The sequence below is a fragment of the Alligator sinensis genome, unplaced genomic scaffold (genome assembly GCF_000455745.1).
Source record: "Alligator sinensis unplaced genomic scaffold, ASM45574v1 scaffold93_2, whole genome shotgun sequence".
Taxonomy (NCBI): Eukaryota; Metazoa; Chordata; order Crocodylia; family Alligatoridae; genus Alligator; species Alligator sinensis.
In genome coordinates this window covers 1,907,544-1,935,055 of record NW_005841854.1, presented here as the reverse complement: position 1 = coordinate 1,935,055, position 27,512 = coordinate 1,907,544, and the positions used below count along the sequence as shown (strand labels likewise).

The 27,512-nt window shown below is 42.0% G+C and overlaps 1 protein-coding gene across 1 annotated transcript in view; it reads left to right on the top strand.

Moving 5' to 3' along the window:
• Positions 1–27,512, top strand: part of NID1 (nidogen 1) — a gene marked incomplete at its 5' end in the record, with an annotated part of 85,694 nt that overhangs the window by 17,929 nt on the left and 40,253 nt on the right. The window contains 5 exons of the mRNA XM_014523801.2: positions 6,166–6,417; positions 8,081–8,281; positions 10,996–11,241; positions 12,909–13,052; positions 21,432–21,560. Coding sequence (XP_014379287.1) covers positions 6,166–6,417; positions 8,081–8,281; positions 10,996–11,241; positions 12,909–13,052; positions 21,432–21,560 — 972 coding nt within the window. The remainder of the gene's footprint in view (positions 1–6,165; positions 6,418–8,080; positions 8,282–10,995; positions 11,242–12,908; positions 13,053–21,431; positions 21,561–27,512) is intronic.

Genomic DNA, 27,512 nt, shown 5'->3' with positions numbered 1-27,512 from the left:
GCAGGAATATTTCCAAAACACTGTCATCAGCATTGGCTGTCTATTCATTTTTCCATAATATTCTACTCTTTTAAAGCAAACACTGCTCAGCCAAAATTGTTTCCAGAATTGCAGGATCTGCTGTAGTTACTGTTGTAGGAGATACTTTTTTTGCAATTTTTTTTATATGGGACCTCTTTCTTGATTCAGATTCTTTATCCCACTCAGCAGCCCTCTGTGGCAACTGGGCATCAGGAGGTTGTGAGGGAAAATGCTGAGCATCATGTAAAGGCAGTGGTGGTCCTTTGCTGTTTCACTGACAGCAAAGAAAGTGATCTGAAAAGGAGTTTCCTTGCCTGACAACTTTGCTTCAGATCTCCTCCAAGAAGATTACCCAACAGAAACAATTTTCATTCTCTTCCCTCAAAGAGTAAAGCAGTGGGCAGAGAAGGGGAGAATCACTGAAGCAATCAATCAAAGCAAGGATTTACAGTGCTAAAATATTCTTGATGAGCCCAGATAAAATAATGGTATCAAGGAAAATCTCAAGAAACCTTAAAATCCAACTTTATAGCACACTTGTTCAAGCTGTCTTCTTATATGCATGTGAATCCTGACCCTGGCAAAAGCAAATGGAAAAAGGCTGCAAGTGTTTGAAAACGAAGTGCTAAGGAAAACATTTGGTGCAGTACAAGAAAACATATGGGCATATGGAGGAGATGTAATCAAGAGCTTGCAGACCTTTACAAAAGACCTGATGTCCTGAGACAGATAAGAGCACAGAGAATAAAAAGGACAGGGCATATCATGAGAAATGATTAGAGAAGACACGTGAGGCAGATTTTTGGAAGCTGAGGTGGAGGGTATCAAACCTCACAGTAGACCAAGGCAATGGTGGGACGACGTCACAAAACTGATCTGGAAGGGATAGGCAAAGATATGACAAGGTGGAAGGAGATTTTTGGAAGAGATAAAGAGATGGTAGGCTTTAATTAAGGCATTTATAGGCCTGTAAGGCCTGTGAGATCAGAGGGGGGGGTGGACGTAGGCAAGAGAATTGTTCAGAGCAATTGAAAGGCAACAAGGAGAAATCCCACTTGAGTTTTTCTTACACTGATTTAATGTGACAGTTCTTTTCGTTTTGGCCTTGTTTGTTGGGCTGCTTGTCTTGTGTCTAAGTAGGCCTCTTGAGTGGTCAGTTTTCTTGCCAAATGTTGGCTTCCATTTAAGGTTAAGGTTTTTAGAATGACTTGGATCTGAGACGGAACTGGAGTTTGAGACATGGAGACATTGAGACCTCTCATCCACAGTCAAGTGTCTCGTGTTACCACAAGAAATCATTTTGGGTTCCTTGGGAGCATCCTTCAGACTCCATTTAACTGACATAGACTAACAATACTGCAGTAGGGTTCTTTTTTTCATCCAGCTGGATATAAGGAGAAAGCTCTCCGCTACGAAGAGGCATTGGTGCTGCTTCTGACTATTTTTTTTTTTTTTAAGTCCCGACCTCTCAGAAGTGAACCCCATTACTACCAATTTTGTTAGACTTCGTGTCTGGAAAATCCCTTTGCTGGTCACAGAGGCAAGAACATTTTTATCTGGATGTCTGCAACGTTTGTTTACTAGAGTAAACAATTCACAACTTCAAGCTGTCAGTGTTTACTCTGGCTTCCTCTCGTCCCCCTTGGAAGTAGGCATGTCTCCTTTACATTTCACTTAGAAGCTAGCAGAGATATTACAGGCTTTGTCCGCCCACTCCTTAAAATTGCATGCCTCTCTTTTAGCGAAGTTAGTTATGTTAAGTTCTGTATGTTTTGGAGGCCCGGGGTTCATTTGTAGAACTCTCACATATGCCCACTGAACAACACAGTTATTACAGCTTTTATTGTAACAGAGTGTTTGTTAAATCAGGCTTTGAAACTGGGAATCTCCAGCATCTATGAACCAGCCACTGCACAGCACGTACAATCTTCCATGTTTCTTCTGCAGTCTGCTGTATTTGATACCTGGGGCATACTTTTGATACCTGGGACATACTTCTTCTGGATTAAAATTGGCGGCACACTTCATTCTTACACCTGAAAAGGTGTGTGTGTGTGTGTGTGTGTGTGTGTGTGTGTGTATTGTATATAAAACAAATGCAGTGGTATGCAACCTTTTGGCCCTGTGGGCCAGATGAGCAGTGTTGGGTTGGTTTGTGGGCTGGATCCAGTCTGTGGGTCCGATCCCAACACATGGGGCTGGCCTGGCTAGCCCCAGATCCTGCCCCACAGAGTTGGAATTTGGCAGCAAGAGATCAGTAGCAGTGTTAATTGCCCCCTCTCCCCCTCCCCTACCGCTGAATTTCTGTATCATGGAGCACCCCATGATCCAGATGATGTGGCTCCAGAGGCCAGATCTGGTACTGATAAAGTGTAATTTGTCATAGCACACTTCTGTTCTCACAGCCCACTGCCATGGCACACGCTTTGGGAATCACTGTTCTAGTTGCTATTAACATTCTTAGTGTAAGGACTCCCTTGAAAAAATTCCCGCCAGGGAGCTTCGTGGGGGGAGAAAAGAGTTAAAGTCTTCTGAGGCCTCTCGGGTTTAGTACTAATACTGAGGTGGAAAGCAGCAAGCAGGTAACTTTTTGTTGTTACAAAGGGAAACTTTGAACCCTATTTTGCAGAATATGCAGTCTCTAAAACTACTCCAGTTTGAAATGAATTCACACATTTTTATGGCAGTGACACTCTTCCTGAAAAAGCTTTAGATAATAAATTGAATAGCCCCTTGTGGCTTGAGAACTGCAGTCTGAGAATCTCCGATGGGTGACATTCAATGTATTATTTAGAAATTTCACAAGCTTTTAACCCTATTCAGATGTGACTTGCTAGAGCAACTAAACATCTAAAGTAGAATGAGACACGGTGTTCCTGATCCTGAAACAGTATATATTATTTACTATTCGGGTTCAGCAGAGCTGCAAAGCTCCAAGGTGGTCTGGATCTGTGGTTCTGATTCAGGCCCGTTCCTCTGGAAATAAACCTCTTTAAAGTGATGCACAATCCAGCTTTTATCATTGAAGCCAAAATGTAGCTCCTGTTTGGTCTGACTTTTCAGCTTGTTTAGCAAAGACCTAAGCTGCTTGATTTTGTTGGAACTGTATTTAAACTTTGTGCCTATGTGAGATCCAAAAAGGAATTTCTTATGTATACACTTGTAATTCTTCTAGCAATTCAAGTTATATGTGCAGCTAAAATAAATGACTAACAGCTTTGCTTGTATTGCTGTTTCCATAAAATGCAAAAACTAGCATTTAATTCAATTGCAAATGTGTCCAAGGAAAGGAGGACATAGGATCCAACAGTTACACATTTTGAAGCTGCTATTTCATGCATTAGAATTACACACAGGGTCCTGGATAATATTACAAAAAAATTCCCTCCCTGCAACATTAGTGAGCAATCATATATAGCAGAATTTTGGGGGAAGTTATAGACTTATGGAAAAGTTGGAGCTATAATGAGAGTCTTTCTGTAATCTTCAATAAAGTGAAGCCTGCCAAAAATAACCAGACAAGAAAACAAAAAAAGCTTGGTTGTTTAATGGCATTAGCCTTCTAATAAAGGAAGAGCAAACATTTTCTCTTTAATTCTGAAGACACTTTAGGGCAGCTTCTAAAGGCAAGAATGTGTGTATAATATGCGTGGTCTTTTGTCAGCTTCTACTGCATGGCATTCATTAGTCACAGGTACTATGACAGCATAGGCTGTTCACTCAAACATGTATCCCCAGGGACAATAAAGACTGATAACAGCAAGCATCTAACTGTTGTAATTCAATCCCTTTGCTCTTTTGCATAGAAATAGAACCATAAATTCTTTTGCAAATGTATACCCTGTTCATAGGTACCTTTTTATATCTGTTTGTGAGTATATATATTTTGGTACTTACATTGTCCCAGATGCACAAAGTGACCCACATGCTTAACTTTTATGCATCTATCTCTGGGACTGGAATTCATGACTTGAGTACCTGACTTCCTTATGTACCAGATGGGCAGAGTTAATCACCTAAAATGGGTTTCATAACATCTAGGACACTAAACAGGGGGAGGGAAGGTGGGTACTTAAGTGGACAATATGAAATCCTGAAGACGGGTGTATCTGAAATTCCATCTTCCTTGGACTTAGGTTGTCTACCTGCAACCCCTTGTGAGACACCTTTTGTGAATCTGGGATTCATAGCTTTAATCACCATTTTAGGTACAGATGGCTGGCTCTTAGTCCTGCTCCCCCGTCTTTTAGATAATAAACTAGTGGTTAGAGGAGTTGTCTAGGAAGTGGAAAAGTCCCTTTTCAGCTTGAGGGAGTTCAAACCAGTACAGTATTTCTCACCTCCCAAAAGATTGCCCTAACCACCAGGCAAGAGGCAAGACTAGGGTGGGGGTACCCTTCATATCTCATCAAGTTGTCTCTTGGTGCAATAAAAAGTTAAAGTTCCTAGGGCCAGTGAGAATGTAAGTAAGAGAGCGCATGGCTGCATAGCTCAGTGTTGAGTTCATTGACCTTGACCTGGAGGGAGGAGTCTTGGATTTCAGTCTTTGTCTCAGGATTATTCATGCATGTTATATTAAACCATTACTGGATAAAATATATAAGCAATGTTGGGACCAGAACTCAGGACTCCCCATATCTGGGAACCACCCTCATCATATTCCCTCTTGCTTATTTTCTTTCTAATCCAACACATCTTGTATTCCTTTCTAACCAATGACCTAGCTTCAAGAAGATAGCTGGTAGGTGCCCCACATCATAATTTATGCTGCAAGCTAGAACATTCTTTTATGAGGTGAGACATGTGGTTTTGAACCACTTCAAGCTGCAGAAAACATTAAATCCTGTATGAGTGTTGTAACTGCTGGTCTATTATTTGATATAGGCATCACCACCTTATCCTTTTGCTGTGCTTTTGAATGAAAGCTGTGCTTTGTGCTGAACCTCAGGCTGTCAGTGCCTGTTCAGATCACGGCAACCAGATGAGGCTTCTCCAGGGGATTTAGGCTCGGGGACACCTAGTATTAGAATCCCAAAAGGCCTTAGGCATGAGACAGGTTCAGAGATGATCACCTGGGCCAATATTGCAATAGCTGTGGTCACGCGCTGTAGCAGAGCCTCAGGATGCAAGTAGCTTTACTAGTGAAAAATCACCACTTTAGATACAGATAGCTGGCTCTGTAGTGATGTTTTGACTGAAGTACGTAAGTGATTGTGTGGGTGCTCTCCTGGTTTAGCACTCCTGGTTTGAAATGAGTAAATTCCACATAAGGTGCAGTTTAGGCATCTGAGTCCTTTTTTGACTCTGACTCAGGGGTGGGCAAAATAGTGCTGAGTGCTGCATACTCTCACCTGGGGCAGCCCACTCCACACTCCTGCCCATGCCCACCGATGCCCCAGCCAATGTGCACAGTTTTCCAGTGGGGCTGCTCCCAGTGCAGCTGCAGTTGCCCAGGTACTGCTGAGCTCCCTCTGCCTCCAGCAGCTCCTCCTCCTTCTCCTCCTGTTGCACTGCTCCGTGGGAAAGCCATGGGGATGCATGCCGGGTATCACATGCCCAGCCAGGCAGGGGGGAGGAAGCTGTATCCAGGTAGCTGCTACCCAAATGCTCAGCGCTTCAACATTGGCTCCTGGCTGCCTTCCACCCACTCTACCCACCTGGAGCTATGAACAGCCGGTTCCAAGGGCATGGGTGTGGTGGGAGTGGATTGCAGTCAGTTCTGCCACATCCCTGGCTCCACCTGGTCACTGCCCTGTGATCCTGGCTCCAGCCCTGCCCCCTGCCTGCTCCTGGACACTGCTCCCCACCTACTTACAGCCCCATCCCATCTGCTTGGCCACCCTGCCCATGTGGACCGGTCTCCATGAAGACCCTGGAATTGCCAAGTGGTGATAGTGCTGGGCCGGACCCTGGGGCAGAGCCACTTACGGAGTTTTGGTGAGCCATTGTGGGTGGGAGGGTGGAAAAGGTGCTGACCTGGCCTGTGACAGCTCACCAAAACTCCCTAAGTGACCTTCCAGCCCAAATAATTGCCCACTTCTGCCGTAGCGCCTCAATGTTTATTTGTACATAGTTGATACAGAACTGTGGAAATATATTCTGTGAGATTACCGCTGCTAACACTTTACTGTTCTGATTTACCAGGTTCTCCTCAGCGAGTCAATGGGAAAGTCAAAGGAAGAATCTTTGTTGGGAGTAACCCAGTGCCAGTTGTGTTTGAGAACACTGACCTCCATTCCTATGTTGTGATGAATCAGGGGCGGGCCTACACTGCTATCAGCACAATCCCAGAGACACTGGGTTATTCTTTGCTTCCCCTAGCCTCTGTTGGAGGTATCATAGGATGGATGTTTGCTGTGGAACAGCAAGGATATAAAAACGGATTCAGTCTTACTGGTAACTTCTCAGTTAAAACATATTGAAAAGACTTGTTTATACCTTTTCTTGTAGCTCAGGGTAAAAGAAATACTATTAAACTAGACAATGATGCAGAAGCTGATTGTTTCCAGACCAGAAGTGGTTGTTAGGTGACCAACATATCTCAGCATATTCTTCTAGTATAATATGAATATCTGGGATTTTACTTTAGAGTCAGCATAAATGCATATACAAATTACCTTGTACCCCTGTGCACTGAGGCAAAATAGATTAGCCAGTTTCTATTCAGTGGACTAATGTTAGCAAGCAGATGACTGATTTTGGTGCTGTTGGTGTAGAGCATCAAAGAGAACAGGGCTTTCAGAAATATTTAGGAGCATGAGTGCCACCATTCAGTTTAAGTGGGATTTGTGCTCTTAAATGACTCTAGGATTTTAAAAATTCCACAATAAAAATGAGAAAATGAGGCAAAAACAAATATTGACCCAAGAATGGAGTGCAAGGATCTGATTTCTCCTCTGTCATTGGAAGACTTAGAGCTGCATTTTCTGCTCTGCAGTACTCTTGTTTCCTATAGAAGGAATGCAGGGCTCTTAAGGAGCCAGTAAGGGGTCCCTGATTATCAAAGTAAGTCTAGGATGCACTGAGCCCTTGTATAGATTAGAAGAACATCCTAATATATTTCAGTTGCCCAGAGAACCTTTACTATCTGTGTTGTGGACTGTCCCTACCATGCCTCAACATATTCCCATGTTGCTACTCAGACATGGTCAGCTGGAGATTTCTTTAATATGGAGTGTCCCATCTAATTGGATCTGGCTTCAAAATCCATGAAAATAAATTAAATCAGGCCCCATGAAGGCCTAAAACTGCAAAGAAAAGCATATTCAATTTAGGTACTAAAATGACCATAAGCTATCACTAAGGAAATGCAAAATATTGAATAACAGTTTTGGGAAGCAAGTGACTTTTTATTAGTTTTGAAATGTGTGGAGAACTTTGCAAGTAAAGACACTGGATAACTAGAGGTGTTCCTGAATTCCTATATTGATTCATATTGCACAGTTCCGAATCATGTGTACCTACCATCTGATTCAGGAGTTTATGAATTGTTTTATTTGATATTACTATTGTATACATTTTATCAATGTCCATTATATGGCAATTGAATATACAGTTTTATTGTTGTGGCTTTGCTGGGTTTGTTTTGGGTGTTTGGCTTCCTTGCAGTTCTGGAATTTATGTACTACATTTAATTTGGCTTTGATTTGGGAGCAAAGATGTGGTGGGTCTGTTTCAACTTGGAATGTATTCCTAACAGAGACATTTTTTCTAAAGAATACAATCCCTTTGCAGTTGTACCAGATATGATAAAGTCTACTGTTGGGTTTTTGCAGAAGCAAAATAGACCTTTCTTGATCTTCAATCTTCTCCTTTTAGTATAATTGTAGTTCATGCTATTAGTACTAAAGAAAAGTGCAGGATTTTTTTTATTGTGCATTAAATAAGATACCATATCTGTAGCAATAATTTCTATATATAGTTCAGCTGTTGTTTTCTATTAGAAGATTTTTCAGTATTTTGTGTAGAAAACACTTACTACTGTTTTTATGAGGGGTTGGGGCAACAATTTGATTGGAGGCATTCAGACTAGGTCGAGGTAACTGAAATTGTTTTATAGGTGGTGAGTTTACACGACAAGCTGAAGTTATCTTCCTTGGCAATAATGAGAAGCTGGTTATCAAGCAGAAGTTCAACGGAATTGATGAGCATGGCCATCTTACAATCAGCACAGAAATGGAGGGTAGAATTCCTGAGATCTCATTTGGTGCATCAGTTCACATAGAGCCATACACTGAGCTCTATCATTCTTCTACATCTGGTAAGAAGCAACATGATTCAATAGTCTAAGGTCCTCAGGCAATATAGAGGACAGTCTGAAAGATATCGTCCATTCTTATTTTCAGTATTGTTCTTTAATATCGTATACTTTGACTGCTAGAAATAACACCATGAAAATGGTATACTTTTGACTGCATTGACTTGGTTGTTGGGTTTCTTGGGTTTTTTTGTTTGTTTGTTTGTTTGTTTGTTTTGTTTTTGTTAAAGTAAAGTTATAAAACGCTCTGGTTTGGCATCCCTAAAGGCACCCCTTGTTGGTCTCTTTTCTGTGACTACCACCCACCATGCCAGTTAATATGGATCTTTTTACCAAACACACAGTTATCCAGTAAACACAAAATGGAAACCTCCATACTTGTAGTGACATAGTGGAGAAAGCGGAGACCTGAGTTCACTTATTAGTCACTGGCCTAAGTAATGACACCAAGCAGGAGGGACTAGTAGATACACTGGAGTATAGGGCTAGGATTCAGAGAGACCTTGACAGTGGAGGATTGGACCAAAAGAAATCTCATGATCACAGCATTGAAACATGCAGAAATTTAGCACAGAGAACCCCAAAATACCAGGTACTCAATATTGTATCCAAGGCTGTATGGCTTACTCCTGTGCTCATCTATACATTACTTTAAATATATTTTCAAAATTTTAATTCACCACTAAAACCCCCACCCAGAAGTTTTCAATACAACTAATGGGTAGGTGGATATAAAATTGGCAGGGTCATCAGGTTCAAAGGGTAGTAATCAATGTCTCAATGTCTAATTGGCAGCTGGTATGAAGTGGAGTGCCCCAGGGGTCAGTCCTGGGGCTGGTTTTGTTGAGTAACTTCATCAGTGACCTGGCAGATAACACTAAGCTGGGAGGAGTAGTAGATACGCTGAAGGGTAGGGCTAGAGAGACCTAGACAATTGGAGGACTGGACCAAAAGAAATCATGTCATGAGGTTCAATAAGAAGAAGTATAAAGTCCGTCACTTAGTTCAGAACAGTCCTATGCACCAGTACAGGCTGGGGGCTGACTGGCAAAGCAACAGCTCTGCTGAAAAGGGCCTGGGGGTTACTGTGAACAATAAGCTGTCCAGTGGAGGGCCGTGAAAATGGTTAGGGGGCTGGGGCATATGACATAGGAGGAGATGCTGATGGAACTGGGTTTATTTAGTCTGGAGAACAGAAGACTGAGGGGGGATTTAATAGCAACCTTTAAATACCTGAAGTGTGATTCCAAAGGGGATGGAGCTAGACTGTTCTCAGTGGTGGCAGATGACAGAACAAGAGCAATGGTTTCAGCAGAGGAAAAGTTGCAGCAGAGGAAATTTAGGTTGGATATTAGAAAAAACTGTCTTAATAGGAGGTTAGTAAAGCACTGAAACAGGTTACCCAGAGGTTGTGGAATCTCCATCCTAGGAGGTTTTTAAGACCCAGCTAGATGATAGCCTTCTTGTCTGGGATGATATAGTTGGGAGTGGTCCAGCAGGGAGTTGGACTAGATGACCGCCTAAAGCCCCTTCTAACCCTAATTTTCTAGGATTCTATGACTAATTGATTGCTGTGGGCAAATCCTTTTATCTCATTGTGTTTGGTTTCCTCATCTGCAAAATGTGGTTAATGCTACTGAGCTATTTTTGTAAATGACAGATCTACTGATAAAAAGCAATAAATCTTGCTACTTGCTATTAAGTCCACTCGCATATCACTGACCAGCTATCTCATAGGAACAATCATCTGTCACTGACACGTTCATCCTGTCCAATATGGAAGCAAAAGGTTCTTTATTGCATTATCAGGTTTTTGGGCCATCTTTTCTCCTCTTCCTACTTCTTTTTCCAAGAAATTAAACAAATACACCTGCTAAGAGGCCTTGCCTGATCATGACTTGCTGTCCATTTCATCTGTTTTCAGAGCAGCTTTTTTCTTTCACTTTACACTCTTTGCAGAAGCAAAGCAAACTAGAGGTGTGATTGGAGCATGTGCTATCATGCTTCTGGTAGTTTCTTCTAGTTAGCAAGGGTAACAATAGCAGTGAAGTCCCAGCTAGCCCTTTTGAGGCTAACTTTACCACATGCTTTGCCCCATACCAGTCCTTTTGGCTGCTTGCAGATATAGGAAATAAAAAAACCCAGCACTTTAAATTTGGCATGCTCCCATCAGAGCCCAGTGCATGCCCAGAAGAGGCATCACATTAGTTGAAATCGGCTTGTCCAACATCTGTATAGATCGGACACTTTAGTGGGGATTTTTTCATGCTTTTATCTAATAGCTGATTCAATTAGCTATTAGATAAAAGTGCCAAAAAGCCTCCCTGAAGCACACAATCTATACAGATGCTGCAGAGCCAGGTTACTTCTTTCAGTAAAGAGCATTTTTGTTTGTTTGTTTGCTTTTAACATCTGCAAACAGCCTTTGCGTCCTAAACTGAATTTGCCTTTTCTCTATGTCCTATGTACTGTACAAGGTAAAACTTACTAAATTGTATTCAGATAAATATATAATGTATTACTTAAAACTTTGCTACATGAAGACAAAATAAAAGCGAAAGCCATGTGAAACTTGTTCCATACCTTAGAAATAGAAAGCTGCTGCTCTATCAAATTATGCTAAATTTTATCCTGCATTTGGCTCATGGCTGCAGAAGGAAATGGGTGGTGTTCTCTCCCTTTCCTTTCTTCTCAGTCTGGTGTTCGTTGTGTTTCAGTGATCACTTCATCATCTACCAGGGAATACACAGTGACGCCACCAGAAAGAGATGGCTCTTCTTCCAGCTACACTGCTGCCTACCAGTGGCGACAGACCATCTCATTTGATGAATGTATCCATGATGGCTCGCATCATCCTGTTTCTGCGACACAGCAGCTATCAGTGGACAGCATTTTTGTACTGTATAACAAAGATGAACAAATTCTACGTTATGCTATGAGCAACTCCATTGGCCCAGTTAGTGGTATGTGTATAGTGGTAATTCTTTCTTTCCTCTTTTGGGTATGAGAAGGATTTGATTTTTACTTGTATTACTTGAATGGTAATTAAGAAAATTTTATAGTTTCATTTATGTACTTTGAATGTGAGATGCTCATCAGAGGGAGAAATGTACGTGTGCGCAGGTTTTTGTTTTTTTGAGGGTTTTGTTTGCTTTTTAAGGGTCAACTAGAGACTTCTTGTAATGCTGTTCTCTTACTGAATTTTAGCAGGATTTGGGTGCTTAGCTGCCTAAGTTACTTTAAAAACTCCCATTTGAATTTTCTTCCTTACCGATTCACCCACAGATTTCAGTACCTTCTGTACATTTATCTTTAAATGAATTTGTTCTTTCAGTAATACGTTGCTTTACATTCTGAATCCAGATGAAATAAAAGTACTAGAATGAGGCTAATTTTTAAGATTCATCTTCCAGCCAGTCATAGTACTTCATCTTTGGAGCCAATCATTCGTACAAAATGTTTCATTAATGTCAAATGATGTTATGGCTCTTGTTAAGGTTTCTTTTTCTGGAAAGTTTTGTAATAAGCTTGGTCAACTATGATGATCAGGTAGCTGAATTCTCTGTATAAGATAAAATTAGGTGTGTTTGAAGGAGTAATATAAAAATGGATATTAGGTGAGTACAGGAGGTCATCTGTTTATTTTTGGCAACAAAGAAAAAGGTAGAACAGGCCTCCTCAATTACTTAAAAATAAATGATCTCTTACAGCTCTGCTTAGGGAGTCAGGGGGCTGGAAGATGACTGTGCAAGTCATTTGGCTTCACCTTTTTTAATATGTGCGTAATTTGTTTTGGGCTTTTCCATGTAAAAGGGTCATCTGTGTCCCATTTAAAATGTAGCTGTGTTCTATTGTAGACATTCTAGGGAAGTTTCTGTGCTGTCATGTTTGAGGACTTTATCTGTGGTTGTCATATCACTAGTGCCATATCGTATCACTTGTGTGTTCCCTCCTTCCTAATGGTCACATGCAGGGGCATGCGTTTGCAGCAGCACAGATTGCTGCAGTGCTCACCCCTGCATGTGCACTTTGTTGCAGAACAATTTGTTCAGCTCCTCCCAACTCTTCAGCCAGGCAGAGCTGGAGGCTGGGGCCAGCACCAGTGCTGGCCCCAGCAGTCTCGCCTAGTGGCCTGGAGCAGCAGGGGCACAAGTCAGGCAGTATAGAGGTCTGACTGGCAGCAAGAGTATTGCTCTGCATGGCCTGGCTTCTGTGTATGCCTGTGCATGCTTGTTGAGTGTGCGTTGCGCCACTTTTTGTGCTGGGGTTTTTGTTTCTTTTTTGCTACCGGATAATCTCAATAGCAAATTTTGGCCCCAACATACAAATTTGCAGCACAGGGCACATTTTCATGTTCGCTGTGTGCAGTTTGCAGTCCCACAAAGAGGTTTGCAGCACCACAAACTGCACAATGGGTGCAGACATGCCTTCCCTTTCTGTGCACTCTCCCAGTGCAAGCAACCTTCTTTAACCCTAATGTTAAATGTTGTGACAGGGACAGCCCTTTAAAGACTATTTTTTGATAGTCTTTAAAAGGCACTATATCAGCGATGGAAATCTGAGAGAGTGTGACATTTAATGTGAGCTCATGTTAGCTGCTTCTGTGGTTTAATAATGTTTCTCTTGACAGATGGTTCTGCTGATATTAACCGGAATCCTTGCTACACCAATACCCATGATTGTGATAGCAACGCAGTGTGTCGCCCAGGAACAGGAAACCAGTTCTCCTGTGAATGTTCTGTAGGCTTCCAGGGAGATGGACGTTTTTGTTATGGTATGAACAACCTCTGTGCATCAGTGGTGGCTTTCATATGTTCTGCTTTGTATTCATAATATCCATGAACATTTTAACAGTCCAAACTAACCCATTTCTGTTGTAAATCTCTAAAAGAGGGCATGACAAAACTTGCTAGTAATTTTTTCCATAGCTCTCGAGGCGAGACTCCCTTAGCATGTATTTTTACAATGCCTAATGCAGTGAAACAGATTGTAGCCTTGAGTACAACTATGCTACAAACAAGTAACAGTGGTAATAGGTTGGCCTCTGTTCTCTCTCTTTTCAATGTAAAAAAGTCACAGTGGGAGAGGAAATAATTTTTAAAATATTAACTTTTTTCCCCTCTTTCTTTGCTCATGTGTATATACAGATGCTTTGTAATAAAGACCAGACATTTAAAATGTTTTTGCTTTTCAAGAGCCAAAAAGTTGATTTTGTCTTCAATCCTACAAATAATGCACAATGCAAGAAAAACTTTTATTTTCTACATACTTTAGACAACCTAGAGCAGACAGTGGTCTTGATCATAGCCCATTAAAGCAAATAAAGGTCATTTCATTAACTTCAGCAGACTTTGGGCCTCTTTAGATTATTTAGTGGTCAATACTTAGTAGATGCCAGTTTGAAGGTCTGCATGGAGATTAATAAAACTACATTATCTAGAAAACATATTTTTCCTTGTCATGCAATTAAAATAATGGTTGGATTTTCCTCACTGATGCTAAATGAATTCTTTTGTACCAAGAAATCACTTGCAAAATGATACATTGCCTTTATACAACTTTATATAAATTTACTGTGGGGGAATAGAAATGCTAAACCAAAACAAAATATTAACAATTAACTTGCAAATCAGCTGCTATCTCTGAGAGAAGGAATAACCTAAGAGATGGTTTTGCGGCACAAAAGAGGCTAGAGTTCTTGATGACTTTGGTCACATCTAAATAGCCAACACAATTGAGTTTAGCAGATACCATTACAACAGTTAGGACCAGATCCTGTTTACTCTTTGTATGTCTTAGTGGAAAATGTATAGCTGTGTAACTGCAGTTTTTGGCACTGGAGCACATTTTGGGATTCTGTGCTCAAGTGTCCTCCCAGGGGTGGGCAATTATTTGAGCTGGAGGGCCATTTAATTAGTTCTGTTGAGCAGTGGGGAAAGGCGGGGGGGCAGGGAGATGCCCTTTGCTCCTATCCAGCCCACTGGCCACTGCTGGGAGCCTGAGAAGGGACATCTTTGTCCTGCACCACTCCACTCTGCCACAGTCAGTGCCGGACCAGGCTACACAGTGTGCAAACTCCTCTGCCCCCCCATCCTTCCCCCACACTTCCTGCTGGTGCTGCGTGGTCCTGGTACTGAAGTTGCCAGTGGCTAGGCCCGCATGAGACAGGGCATGATGCAGTGCGTCGAGTAGCCGTCCCACCCACCTGCTGCAATGAGAGTCTGTGTACTGTGCGGCCTGTCCAGGTCCTGGCTGTGGCAGAACAGAGCAGCACGGGGCACAACTCTCCCTTCTCAGGCTCCTGGTGGCAGTCAGTGGGCCAGACAGGTTCAGTTTGCAGGGTGCATATGGCCTGTGGGCCATACTTTCCCCACCCCAACTTAGTTCAATAGCTGATACACTTGCCCAGGAAGCAGGAGGTCCAGCCTCTCTATATCAAATCTCCCAGATGCAGTTTGAAAAGCATCTCTTGCTTCCCCCTGAAATGTTCTAAGTACACGTTCTCCAGCCTTGCCCTTGCATTTTATATTCACTGGATAAGCAGCACTGGGAAAAATTTCTGGGTTAATGCGAGTGGAACACCAGCTGAAAACCCAGAGCTCCCTCCCTCCTAGGGTAGCAACTGTCTCACTGAGCCACACATCCAGCTTTCAGCCCTTCTTCCTGGGTTCACATACCTCCCTCTCAACTTTCCAGTGGGCCAGCTTATGAGAGAAGGGCTGGAGAGCGTAATGCCTAGGGCATAGTCTGGAGGTCAGAGCAGCGTACTGAGAAGTAGAAGATATAAATGAGGATGTTCCAAAGTACTAGGTTGTTAAGCTGAAAGGTGGAAGAGCCCACCTCCTCTGTCTAACCCCTGTGAGTTGTGTTTTAACTTCTGGGGCTTGCCCTGCATTGCACACATTGCCTAGGCAGTTCTGTTCTACCACAGGTAACCATTTGGCCAGAGCACAACCTGCTGAGCATGCCCAATAGACAAGCATGTGTTATACTGAATCTCAGGCTATGTGCAAGTGTCAAAAACTACAGCGTTACCAGGTTTGCCCATCACTTTGGGGTGTGCTCATTTATCAGGGGTATGTTTCTGGGGTCTGTAATTCTATCAATGTGCTGCTTGTGTTACTTGTGTTTCTATATGGAGCTGTATCTCTCCCTTCTGTGAGTCCTCACCCCCAGTGGAGCTATCTTGCAGGACTCAGTTTCAGTGGGGCTTGGTTCCTCCAACCACCGAATCAGTCAAACATACACACATACAGATTAACAGGACGTGCCTGAGCCAAGCCAGGTTATTCAACATTGTCAGGCTAACACCCTCACATGCCTTGAACTCAGTTCATCAGGGCAACAATAAAATGCAGTCAGACACAGGCATATGGGTTAACAGAGCCCAGCTGAGTCAGGCTGGGTTATTCAGCATTGACAGGCTGACACCCTCATGTGCCTTGAACTCAGTTTATCCCTTATTTCACTAGGATAATAATAAATGCAATTTTAAGGACAATAATAAATGCAGTTAGACACACATACACACACACACTAACACAGTATGTCTGAGCAGGCTAGGTCCGATCAACACTTTAATCTGATACCCTCGTGCTCCTCAAAATGTGGCACGTCCCAATTTCTTGTTACGATGGTCTTAGTAGTAACTCCCTTAATGAGCAGACCCCACCATAGTTTTGGGCATTGCAGGGATTTTTGGCTTAGGTAAAAGAATGTTGCTGGAAAGCAAATGGGTAGGTCAAGGGGAAGGAAGAGTAAGTGAGGTTCAGACAGAGAGTATAGCAACCAGCTTGCCCATAAAAGTTTTTTATTGCCAGGTATATGAACTTATGACGATGCCAGTAGTAATAGCCATACAAGAGAGACAAATAAACAGTTACAATACTACGTAGTTTCAGTTAGGTATTTGGGAAAGTCTAGCTCAAGTTTGATAAGCAAAAGTCAGGTTTAGAAAGCTGTGCCTGGAGTAAGAAAGCAAAAGTCAGGTTCCTGGAGTCAGAGAGAGAGACCACCACTCAACGCAGCTTGAACCAGTCAAGGTTCCCCGGTGTTTGTTGGAGCTTGCAGACAGGCAGAGCCCTCAGCGTGGCCAGTGGAGGGATTCCAGGCAGCAAAGGAGTGGAACTGGTGCAGCTTTTGGATCCAAGCACCAGGACAGAAACTTGAGGTTTGCTAGGGGTTTTTGTAGAGAACTAACAATGGCTCAAGGGAGAGCACTAGGTTTGTTTATCAGTAAATGATGGCTCATATGCTGGATAATAGGAACTGATCGCTCCTGGCTATGGGTGGCATTACCCTGAGGGATCCCCTATCATACAGTGCTCCCCTGCTTCTCTGGTCCCAGAGTTCAGTGTGGTCCTAGCCTTGGGCTCTCTGTTCTCCATCCTGAATGCTAATGAAGGTGCTGTCCCATCTCCCATGTAAATGAGTTGTCATTCGGTTCCATCTCAGTAGAATACAGTACAGTATAGTATACAGTACTATTTATAGTATAGCACAGTCTATATTCTATCTATATACTATCCTGTACTGTATTATATACTACACTATATAATTAGATGTTATAATGCAAATATAGCAGGTGACCAGCTTGGCTTACCAGAGAACTCTGCAGTGAGCTTAAACAAAAAAGGAAGCTTACAAAAAGTGGAAGCTTGGATAGGTGACTAGGGAGGAGTATAAGAATATTGCTTGGGCATGTAGGGATGAAATCAGGAACACTAAAGTGCAATTGGAGTTGCAGCTAGCAAGGGACATGAAGGGTTTCTACAAGTGTGTCAGCAACAAAAGGGAGGTCAGGGAAAGTGTGGGTCCCTTACTAAATGGGGGAGGCAACCTAGTGACAGATGAGGAGGAAAAGGCTGAAATATTTAATGCTTTTTTTTGCTTTGGTCTTCACAGACAAGGTCAGCTCCCAGGCTGCTGCTTCAGGCAGCATAGTTTAGGGAGAAGATAACCAGCCCGCAGTGGTGAAAGAATGTGTTAGGGACTATTTAGAAAAGGTGGCTGTGTGCAAGTCCATGGGGCTAGATGCAAGGTATCTGAGGGTGCTGAGGGAGTTGGCTGACTGCAGATTGCAGAGCCACTGGCCATTATCTTTCAAAACTTGTGATGATCAGGGGAGGGCCCAGACAATTGGAAAAGGGCAAATATAGTGTCCATCTTTAAGAAGGGAAGGAGGATCCAGGGAATTACAGACCAGTCACCCTCATCTCAGTTGTCAGAAAAATCATGAAGCAGGTTCTCAGGGAATCCATTTCTAAGCACTTGGAGGAGAAAAAAGTATTTGGGAATAGTCAGCATGGATTCACCAAGGGCAAGTCATGCGTGACCAATCTGACTGCCTTCTATAATGAGATGCCTTGCTCAGTGGATTCAGGGAAAGCAGTTGACATGATATACTTTGACTTTGGTAAGGCTTTTGATATGGTCTTCCACAGCATTCTTACAAGCAAGATAAGGAAGTATGAGCTTGATGAATGGGCTGTAAAGTGGATAGAAAGCTGGCTGAATCATTGGGCTCAACAGGTGATCAATGACTCAATGTCTAGTTGGCAGCTGGTATCAAGTGGAGTGCCCCAGGGGTCTGTCCTGGTGCCAGTTTTGTTCAACATCTTCATTAATGATCTGGAAGATGGAATGGAGTGCACCTTCAGCAAGTTTGCGGATGACACCAAGCTGTGGGGAATCCTAAATATTCTGGAGGGTAGGTCTAGGATTCAGCGTGGCTTAGATAAATTGGAGGATTGGGAGGAGACATCTCATGAGGTTCAACAAGGACAAGTGCAAAGTCCTGCACTTAGAACACAAAAATCCCATGCACCGCTACAGGCTTGGATTTGACTGGCTAAACAGCAGCTCTGCTGAAAAGGACCTGGAGGATATAGTGGGGGTTATAGTATATAAGCTGAATATGAGTCAGTAGTGTGCCGTTGTTGCCAAGAAGGCTAATGGCATACTGGGTTGCATTGGTAGGTGCATGCCAGCAGATAGAAGAGAATAATCACTCCCCTCTATTAGACATTGGTGAGGCCACATCTGGAGTACTGTGTCCAGTTTTGTCCCCCCCTCCCTGCCCTACAGACCTGATGTGGACAAGTTGGAGAGAGTCCAGTGGAGGCAACAAAAACGGCTAGGGGGCTGGGACGGGTGACGTAGGAGGAAAGGCTGAGGGAACTGGGTTTATTTAGTGTAGAGAAGAGAAGATGGGGGCGGGGGGGGGCGGGATTTAATAGCAACCTTCAACTACCTGAAGTGGGGTTCCAAAGAGCATGGTGCTGGACTGTTCTCAGTGGTGGCAGATGACAGAACAAGGAGCAATGGTTTCAAGTTGCAGCAAGGGAAGTTTTAGTTGGATATTAGGAAAAATTTTTCACTAGGAGGGTAGTGAAGCACTGGAACGGGTTTAGAGAGGTGGTGGAATCTCCATCCTGGGAGGTTTTTAAGGCCTGACTTGACAAACCCCTGGTTGGAGTGATCCAGTTAGGAATGGTTCTGCTTTGAGGGTGTTGGACTAGATGACTTCCTGAGGTCCCTTCCAACCCTAATTTTCTATGATTCTGTTATACTCTGCAGGGATATATATGTACTATATATTATACTATATACTGTATATAGTATGTGTGTGTGTGTGTGTATAGAGAGAGAGAGGATGTGATACTCTGTAGGGATTACCGTGCTTTTTGGGATTTCATTTTAAAGCAATCTCAATTTAGCTGTTTAAAAAGGAATAGGGAATAGGTTTAATAAATAATTTAGAAGTTCCAGCTATGCCTCCAAAGCTTTGCGAAGAGGCTGGATGGGGACACAGAACTCTTCATCTGTGTAAATCACTAGTAAATTGATATCCTCACCAGTGTAAAGCATATGTTTACTAAAATAGTACTTTAAAAAAGGAAATGAATGTGGTATTGTGAATATAGCAATGTGGTATTTATAACTATGGATAAATATTGACTTTAATGTAATTGTCAATTTTTCCATTTCTCCAAAATTTTAACCCGGGGCGGTCTCTTAAAATACTAGTTACTGGGAGAAAAAAAGGAGAGGCAGTTATCAGAAGGTATTTTAGGTTTCTCAGGCTGAGGGGCTTTGATAAGAATTTTTCTACTCCCAGAGTTTACTACATGTATGTTTATGTAATTTTAAAAACTTGCACCTCACCTCTCTCATTTAATAACTGGATAGAATATGTTTCAGTAATACTCAGTGGGCACATCTACATGTGCCCCTGACTGTGCATTTGGTACTGCGCAGTCATTTAGTACTTGCTTTAGCAGGTACTACCACAACTACTGCGCAGTCCTGGCGGCACACAGTTATTTTAAAATGCTACGTCACTACAGCAACGTAGCAGCGGGGTCATGGTTTGTTTGCTACGGCAATGTTATGTCTTGTGTAGATGTGTGAAGTGGCTCAAGCAAATTTACTAAACTTCTACCTACTTCTAAAAAATCATGAATGATGGAGTCCTCTAAAAGTTAATTTTCTGAAATGCATGAAGAATTGGAAGCTAAACCCTAGTTTCATTTTAAACAGCCCATTTTACTATCTTACTATGTTGAAAAAAATACTGGTAGAAGTCATTAGAACCATATATACAAAAACTGACTTGAAATTACAGCTTTAAGAAGCACTGTCTTTCTGCTCTTCAGCTGTTTCTAACATTCCAATTATCTAAGATCTTACGTTTTAAGTATTTCACAGGACTTTGCAGCTTAATGTACAACTTACAGAACAAGTAAATACCCATTTTTATTGGATATCTTGGCATGAAATATTTTATTAGACTGACAAAGCTAAATCATGGTAAGGTGCTATAGCACCATATTTTATTTGGGTTTGCTCATAATTGAGTCCCTCCATCATATCACAGGTCTCATTAGAAATCTCATGGCTGTCTGTATCAGTTTCTGCTGACTAGACAGCCAAAAGACCTGGTTGTATGAAGCGTCTCTCCCCTCCTCCCCCACACTGCCTGCTCTGAGCTGTATGCTGCCGGGAGCCACAGCTAGGCAGAGGAGCTGTGTGGGTGGCTCCGTGATAGTCCAGGGGTGGGGCCAGCTACACACTGGGCCGGAGCAGTAGTGTGTGACCCATGTTGCAGCAGGCCACCCTTCAAGAGCAGGGTTGCAGGGAACCGCAAAGCATCCTGGGATGTTAGGGGGACTGCAACGTAACTTGAGTCAGGAGGGGGTCTGGGATAGAAGTTTGATAGACCAGTTTAACCTAAATCAGTTAAGTCTGATAACTACATCCATCATGGGTGACTGGTGCCTCCTAATACTGTGGGGGTACCAGCGGCCAATTGCCGACTGTGGGGGGAGGTCCCCCAGCAGCCAGTTGCTGACCAGGGAGGTCCCCCAGCGGCCAATCACTGCCACCAGCAGAAGTGCCAGCAGCAAAACCAGAAGTGCCAGCAACACACCCGGAAGTGCTGCTGGCTCTTCTCTCAGGGGGGGCATGGCCAATCTCAAGGGCTGCACATGCACCCGCGTGTACCCCCTATGCATCGCATATGACATCCATCCAGGTTTATCTTAAACCCAGTTCGACCCTTTTGAAACCAGTTTATGTGGGCTGCACTTCTGTTCTGTTACAAGTTTAAATGTGTTTCCAATTGCTTATACCAGTTTATGTGTAATGTGTATCCTTGGCCTATACGTCCTCCACATGCTGAGTTCAGTTAACCTATAGATGCCATGTGGCAGAAGTTAATTTAGTCTTAGTCTGTTTTAGTTTTTGAATTTGTGTTTTCTGTCAGTTACTTTCAGTAGTAATCTAGTTTTTCCAGAAGTAATAAACTTCTAGCATTAGTATTTCTATATACCACATATCTGGACCACAGAAATATAGTTTATTTTGAAACCATATTTAAGGTTACTTTAGGAAATGTTGATATGTTCTACACCTTAGTGTAATGATACACTTTACCGCTGTGTACATGTGTCTCTAATTAGGAAAAAGCCTTTATTGATTCTCTATTTGGAATTTTTTAACAAGAGTGATGGTGCATTTTTTTAAGATTAATTTGTCCTGCTATGGCAACCTTTTTGAATAGGTCATTATAATGTAACAGTTGTACATTGCTCTTGTTTTCAGAATGTATATTGTGCATATCTTTATAACTAGAATCTATATAACTCTCTAGATGTCAATGAGTGCTCAGAGCAACCAACTGTGTGTGGCAGCAATGCAGTCTGTAATAACCAACCGGGAACTTACCGATGTGAGTGTGTTGATGGCTATCAGTTTTCAGCTGATGGGCGGAGTTGTGTGGGTAAGTTGAATTATAGCATCTCTAAATTCATATACTGCCATATTTGCATGGTATGGCCCATTGTATAGAATATAGGGCTCAGATCTCCTGAGCCCTATTCCTGCTTCTGCCATTGACTCATTCCTTTGGAAAAGTGGCTTAACAGTGTTGGGGAAAATATTTTCAAACAATTGAGCTTATGTCCTTTTCTTCATACTTAAAGGCAGAAGGAATTGTTAAATTACCTTAGTTAGACCCTCTGAATATCAAAGGACCTTAGTTTTCATCCAGTTACCTCCTATCTTGAACTGACAACTTGAGCCATAACTTTTTTTGGCTAAAGCTCTAAGGAGAACTAGAAGCATCCCCACTCGAAAATGATTCCTCATGGACAGCCACTTTTTGAAATCTAACAGTTAATCAGTTCTTAATCATTTTTTGCTATTGTAGAGTGATTTTAATTGGAATGTCCTGCAGTACTCAGTAAAGTGCCTCACAAAAGTTTTGAGTAGATTACATCTACGGATTACATCAACTTAATTTTATAATATCTTCGGATAATAAAATCAAGTTCATTTGACAAGATATACTTACCTTCATGGTAACTCTTTATCAGTTAAAACCCATATCCGCTTTTCCATTATTATGTCACTGTTGGTGTGAGGCTAACTGTCCTCTATTTACCCAGTTCATCCTGCTTGTTCTTCCTGTATATTGGAGCACTGTTAGTCCCCTAGAATTCCCCCAGGATTTCAAGACATATTAAAACATAACATCAGTTGTTAGAAATCTCTTTTGCCAACTTTTAGATTCAAGTGACATATACCAGCTGACTCAAAAGTGTTTATTAGTTAGTTAACATCATCCTCAGTAACTAGACTATAAATTACTTTATCTTCCTTCCAGGGTATGAGTAGCTTACTCTGAAACCTTCCAAATATAGAACAGGTCTATTTATCCAAGACTTTTCTGCTGTTTCTGAATTGTTCTCTCTCTCTCTCTCTCTCACACTATCTCACAGGCCTCAAGGGCCTATAGCTAGCCAACCACCTTAACTAAGGCTTTCCATCTCCTGCTATCTTGTATGCAATTTCCTTTCACCTTGTAGCATCTTCCAGATCAGTTTTTATTTTATCTTCCCATCCATGCCTTGGTCTACTTTGAGGTCTGATACCCTCCACCCCAGCTTCCAAAATCTACCTTATGGGTCTTCTCTTATCAGTCCTCATGATATGCCGTGCCCATTTCATTCTCTGTGCTCTTATCAATCTTAAGACATCAGGTCTTTTGTAAAGGTACTCAAGCTCCTGATTATGTCTTCTTTTTATAGTGCATTTCCTTGTACCACTCCAAATATTTTCCTTAGCACTTTGTTTTCAAATGCTTGTAGCCTTTTTCATTTTTTCCTTTGCCATGGTCCAGGATTCACATCTGTATAAAAAGACAGGTTCAACAATTGTGCTATAAAGCTGGGTTTTAAGGTTCCTTGAAATTTTTCCATGATCATATTATTTTATCCAGGCTCAACAGGCATATGTTAGCACTGTAAATTCTTTCCTTGATTCCTTATTTGATTATCCTCATTGAATATGTATTATATCCTACTTATTTAAATTTCTCTACCTCTTCCACATTGTCATTCCCTATCCTTATTTTACTGTGCTCTTGAGATTTCTTTCTGGATGTGATCATGTATTTAGTCTTGCTGACATTGATAGGAAGCCCACTTTCTTTAGCATTTGATTCTATAATCTCTGTGTTCTTTTGTAGCATTTCCTCTCCTACTAGGCATATATCATTGGAATACACAAATACCTTGTGTATTCCATTCAACTTTTTTCCTTCTTCTATTAGTTTTACCAGGGGTGATGTGTAGGGGGTGCACGCGGGTGCGCATGCACCCCCTGAGCATGGTAGTGCCCCCTACAAAAAGGCTCCAACACTGATGGCGGTTGCAGGCAGTCGCCACTCGCCACCCCGCAGTGGTGCCTGCAGTCAGTCACTGCTCGCCCCTCTGCGGGCAATCCACAATCAACGCTGGCTGCTGCCGACACTGCCAGTGGCACCTGTGGGTGATCGCTGATCCCTGGTCATTGCTCACCACCCCCACCCCACACCCACCCCCGCTGCCAACAGCACCAGCAGTGTCTGCGGGAGGTCCCTCTTACTGCCGCTGTGCTCCCACCACCACCACTGTGCTCCCGCCACTGTGTCCCCTCCAGCTGCCAGGGGTACACATCATTCATGAGTTTTACCATCTCTCTCTAGGAATAGGCCTCTATTATTGCTAGGATTTGCTTTGTTCGTAAGATAGTCTTTCCAGTCACAGATTTGTCTCTGATATCTGTAGCTTTTTATATTAATACCTAACACTTCATTTCTAACCGAGATTGTTTTGCTGTACATTTCCCTATTTGTCATATTTTTTGTATATCTAATTGAGGCCTTCCTTTCTTCACTTTTTTTAGCCATCATAAAGATCAAAGGGCATTAACCTTTTTCTTTTTTCCTTTTGGGAGCCATCTCAAATGGAGAGAAAGATAGCTACCAACATTTGTGAAGCACCTAGAATTTTTTTCAACCACAGATCTCTTATATAGAGTTTAGATTATGGTTTGGATAGGAGTGGCCCTACTTCAAGCGGGGGGCTAAATTACCTCTGGAGGTCCCTTCCAGCCCTGCTTTTCTATGATTATATGACCACAGTATTCTTTATCTTTATTAAAATAAAATATTATCTTGGCAGCTAAGATTCACTCAACTAAATTGCCCTGAACCTTGAGTGTAAATCTAAGTAAATGCTGTATTTTAAATTCGGGAGTGTTGGTTATAGCCGGATTGATCTAAGGACACAGGCAGAAAAGGTTCTTGGGGTAAATGTGATATCTTTTATTAGACCAAGTAAATAGTTGGAAAAATTGTTCTTTGCAAGCTGTTGGGCACAAACACCCTTCTTCAGGCATAAGGAGAGCCTGATGGTGTTTGTGTTCTCTCTTGGGTGGAATAGAAGTATAAACCAATATGCAACATGCAGGTCTGTGAAAATGCAAATGCATGGCAGGGAAAATCAGAGGGGACAGGAGACAATAGGTGTGAGATATGTAGGTGGGGCAAGAAAGAGGGGAATGTTGACTTGATGATAGAATTTAGCTGGTACAATGTAGAGAGGTTACCTGGGGTCATCGGATGGCAGGCTGGTTATAATGTACCATAAATCCAATGTCTAAATTTAGTCCATGATTTTTTGTATCCAGTAGATGTATGAAGTGAAGTTTGTAGGCTTATCTACAAAAGATGTTTTGTAAATTCTCTTTGAGGATTAGAAATGAGAGATTGGAGAGAGAGTGGTTTTCTTGTGAGAAGTGTGCACCCACAGGTATTGGGAATTTTTGTCTTTGATAGATTTTCGTTGTGCATTCATTCTGCTATGCCATTCTTGTTTGGTTTCTCCTATGTATTTTCCATCAGGACATTCAGTGCACTGCATGAGATATATTACATTTCTGGAGGTGCAGATGTAAGATCCAGGAATGGTGATGGTTCTGTTGTGGGATGTAGCTATTGTAGGAGTGGTGGAGATGTGTTGGCAGGTTTTACTTTTCTTGTCCTGAAATGGTCTGGATCCATTCAGTGTGCTTCAGGCCATAGGAAGTTTGCTTCTGGTGATGAGGTTGGTGAGGTTTGGTGCTTGTTTAAGGTTGGAGGGTGGTTCTGGAAAGAACTCTTTAAGAATTGGGTCTTTTTATAGTGTGGGTAGTAATTGTTTGAGGATTTTCCATATAGGTTCCAGGGAAGGTTGGTATGTCATAATTAATGATGTGCAATTCGTGGGGATTTTCATTTTGTACTGCAGAAATTCTTCATGTGGTATCTGGGTGGCTCTTTCTAAAGTGTGATCTATCTCTCTGGAGGAGTGTCCTTGTTGGGTGAAAGCCCTTTTGTGATTTGCAAGGTGACAATCTTGGGTGTTCTCCTCAATGCAAATTTGGTGGTTTCGGAGGGCTTGGATGTATATTACAGTTTTCTTGGTGTGTTTAGGGTGATTTGTTGGTTTTGTGTAGATATGTATGTTGGTCCGTGGGTCTTTTGTATATGGTGGTTTGTATTTTACCATTCTGGATAGTGATCGTAGTGTCTAAAAAGGAAATATTGGTGCTGGAGTATTCAACAGACAGTCTGGTGGAGGGATGATGATTATTGAATTTGTGATGGAAATCAATCGGAGTTCGCAGGCTTTCGGCCCAAATGATGAAGATGTCATCTATATATCTTAGGTATAGCATGGGTTTGATGGTGCAGTCCTTGAGGAATTCTTCTAGGTGGCTCATAAAAAGGTTGGCAAAACATGGGACCATTTTAGTGCCCAAAGCTTTGCCCATGGTCTGGAAATGTTCATTGTTGAAAGTGAAGTTGTTGTGTGAGAGGATGAAGCTCTTAAGTTCAATAATATCTTGTGGTCTGTACTCTGAGTTGTAATCTTGGTCTTGTAGATATATAAGGCAGGCTTGGATGTCATCCCAGTGTGGGGTGTTGGTATATGAGCGGATAATTTCCATGGAGCCTAGGAGGGTGTTGCTGAGAAGGTGGTCTGTGTTTTTAAGTTTTCATAGAAAGTCTGTTGTTGTAACTTGGGCAAAACTCGCTCTTTGGGTAACAAAAGGTTTTAGGATGGATTCAGTGTAACCGGATATTTCCTCAGTTAGGGTTTCATGGTTGGATATTATTGGTCTGCCTGGGTTCTCTTGTTTGTGGATTTTAGGGAGCATGTAAAAAGTCCCTGGGTTGGATAGCAGGGGGATCAAATTCTGTAGTTTTTCTTGTAGTTCATTCTAGTTCATATTTTAAAGTAGCTCTTTTTGGTTTTCACCTTTGCCTCCTACTTATCAGTTACTTTGATCTGTAGATTGCAAACATTAATGAAATTCAAACTTGCAAGGGAGAAAAATTTGGAGTGATTGCTAACATGCCATCTCATGTCACATCCCCAGTTTTTAAGGCAGGTTAATCTTGTTCCAGTTGTAAACCATCTCAGTACATTGCCCCTACTCTGGGACAGGCCTCTGTTTCTGAGCCATGTACTGTGGGGGAAGTCTAAAGATGAGCTAGTTACAGTCCATGTGGCTGGAACATGGTATTCCAATTCTTTGAAAGGGACCCAAACACCTATGTTCAAGAGGCCTGCTTGCTGCCCTGGTAATATTTTACTTTGCAAGTTTTTAATTTGTAAAAAAAAAAAAAGCTTATATACATCTTAGGGACTATAAAAGACAGTTCTTTCACTTTTCTTCAGAAATAGCTGATGGGAAGAGGGAGAATTCATATATGGGGGAGGGGGTTCATATATTTTCAGCATAGTGTCTTCAAAGTAACGCTCTTACTTGCATAATATTGAGTGGAAGTTAAAACCAGTTAACCCAACTTCTCCTGGAGGCAGATGGCAGTCTTGAAGTTCATACCAGATCTTACCCAAAGGAAATTAATTGAAGTGAATTTTTTAAAAAATCTGTCAGAACATTTTAGGCAATCTCAGTCTCAAGGATTTGTGGAAAATTATTTTAAGCCATGATAATGTCAAGTAGCTGGTGAAAACTTTCAAGTAATAATTTGACTTGGTAGATTAATTTTAATGAAATTTTTTCTTCTTTACATATTTGGTTATTTCAATCTCTGCCTGGTGGGAACATGAATCTTAGAATATATAATTAGGCAGATCCTTATCTAGGCCTACAGAAAGATTTTCTTGCTCTCAGGTTTTTGATAAAATTGCAAATGTTTAATTTCTGTGGTGGCTGGCAAAGTTTGAAGAAGTTAGTGCAGGACTTGTTAAAAGTGATTAACTTTTAAATACAGGATAATTTTCTATGTCGAATTTCAGGGTCGACGCATAGGGCACGTGTGTGCACGTGCACCCCCCTGGGCGTGGCCGTGCACCTCTTACAAAAAGGTGCCACCGCCTGCGGGCAGTCGCCACTT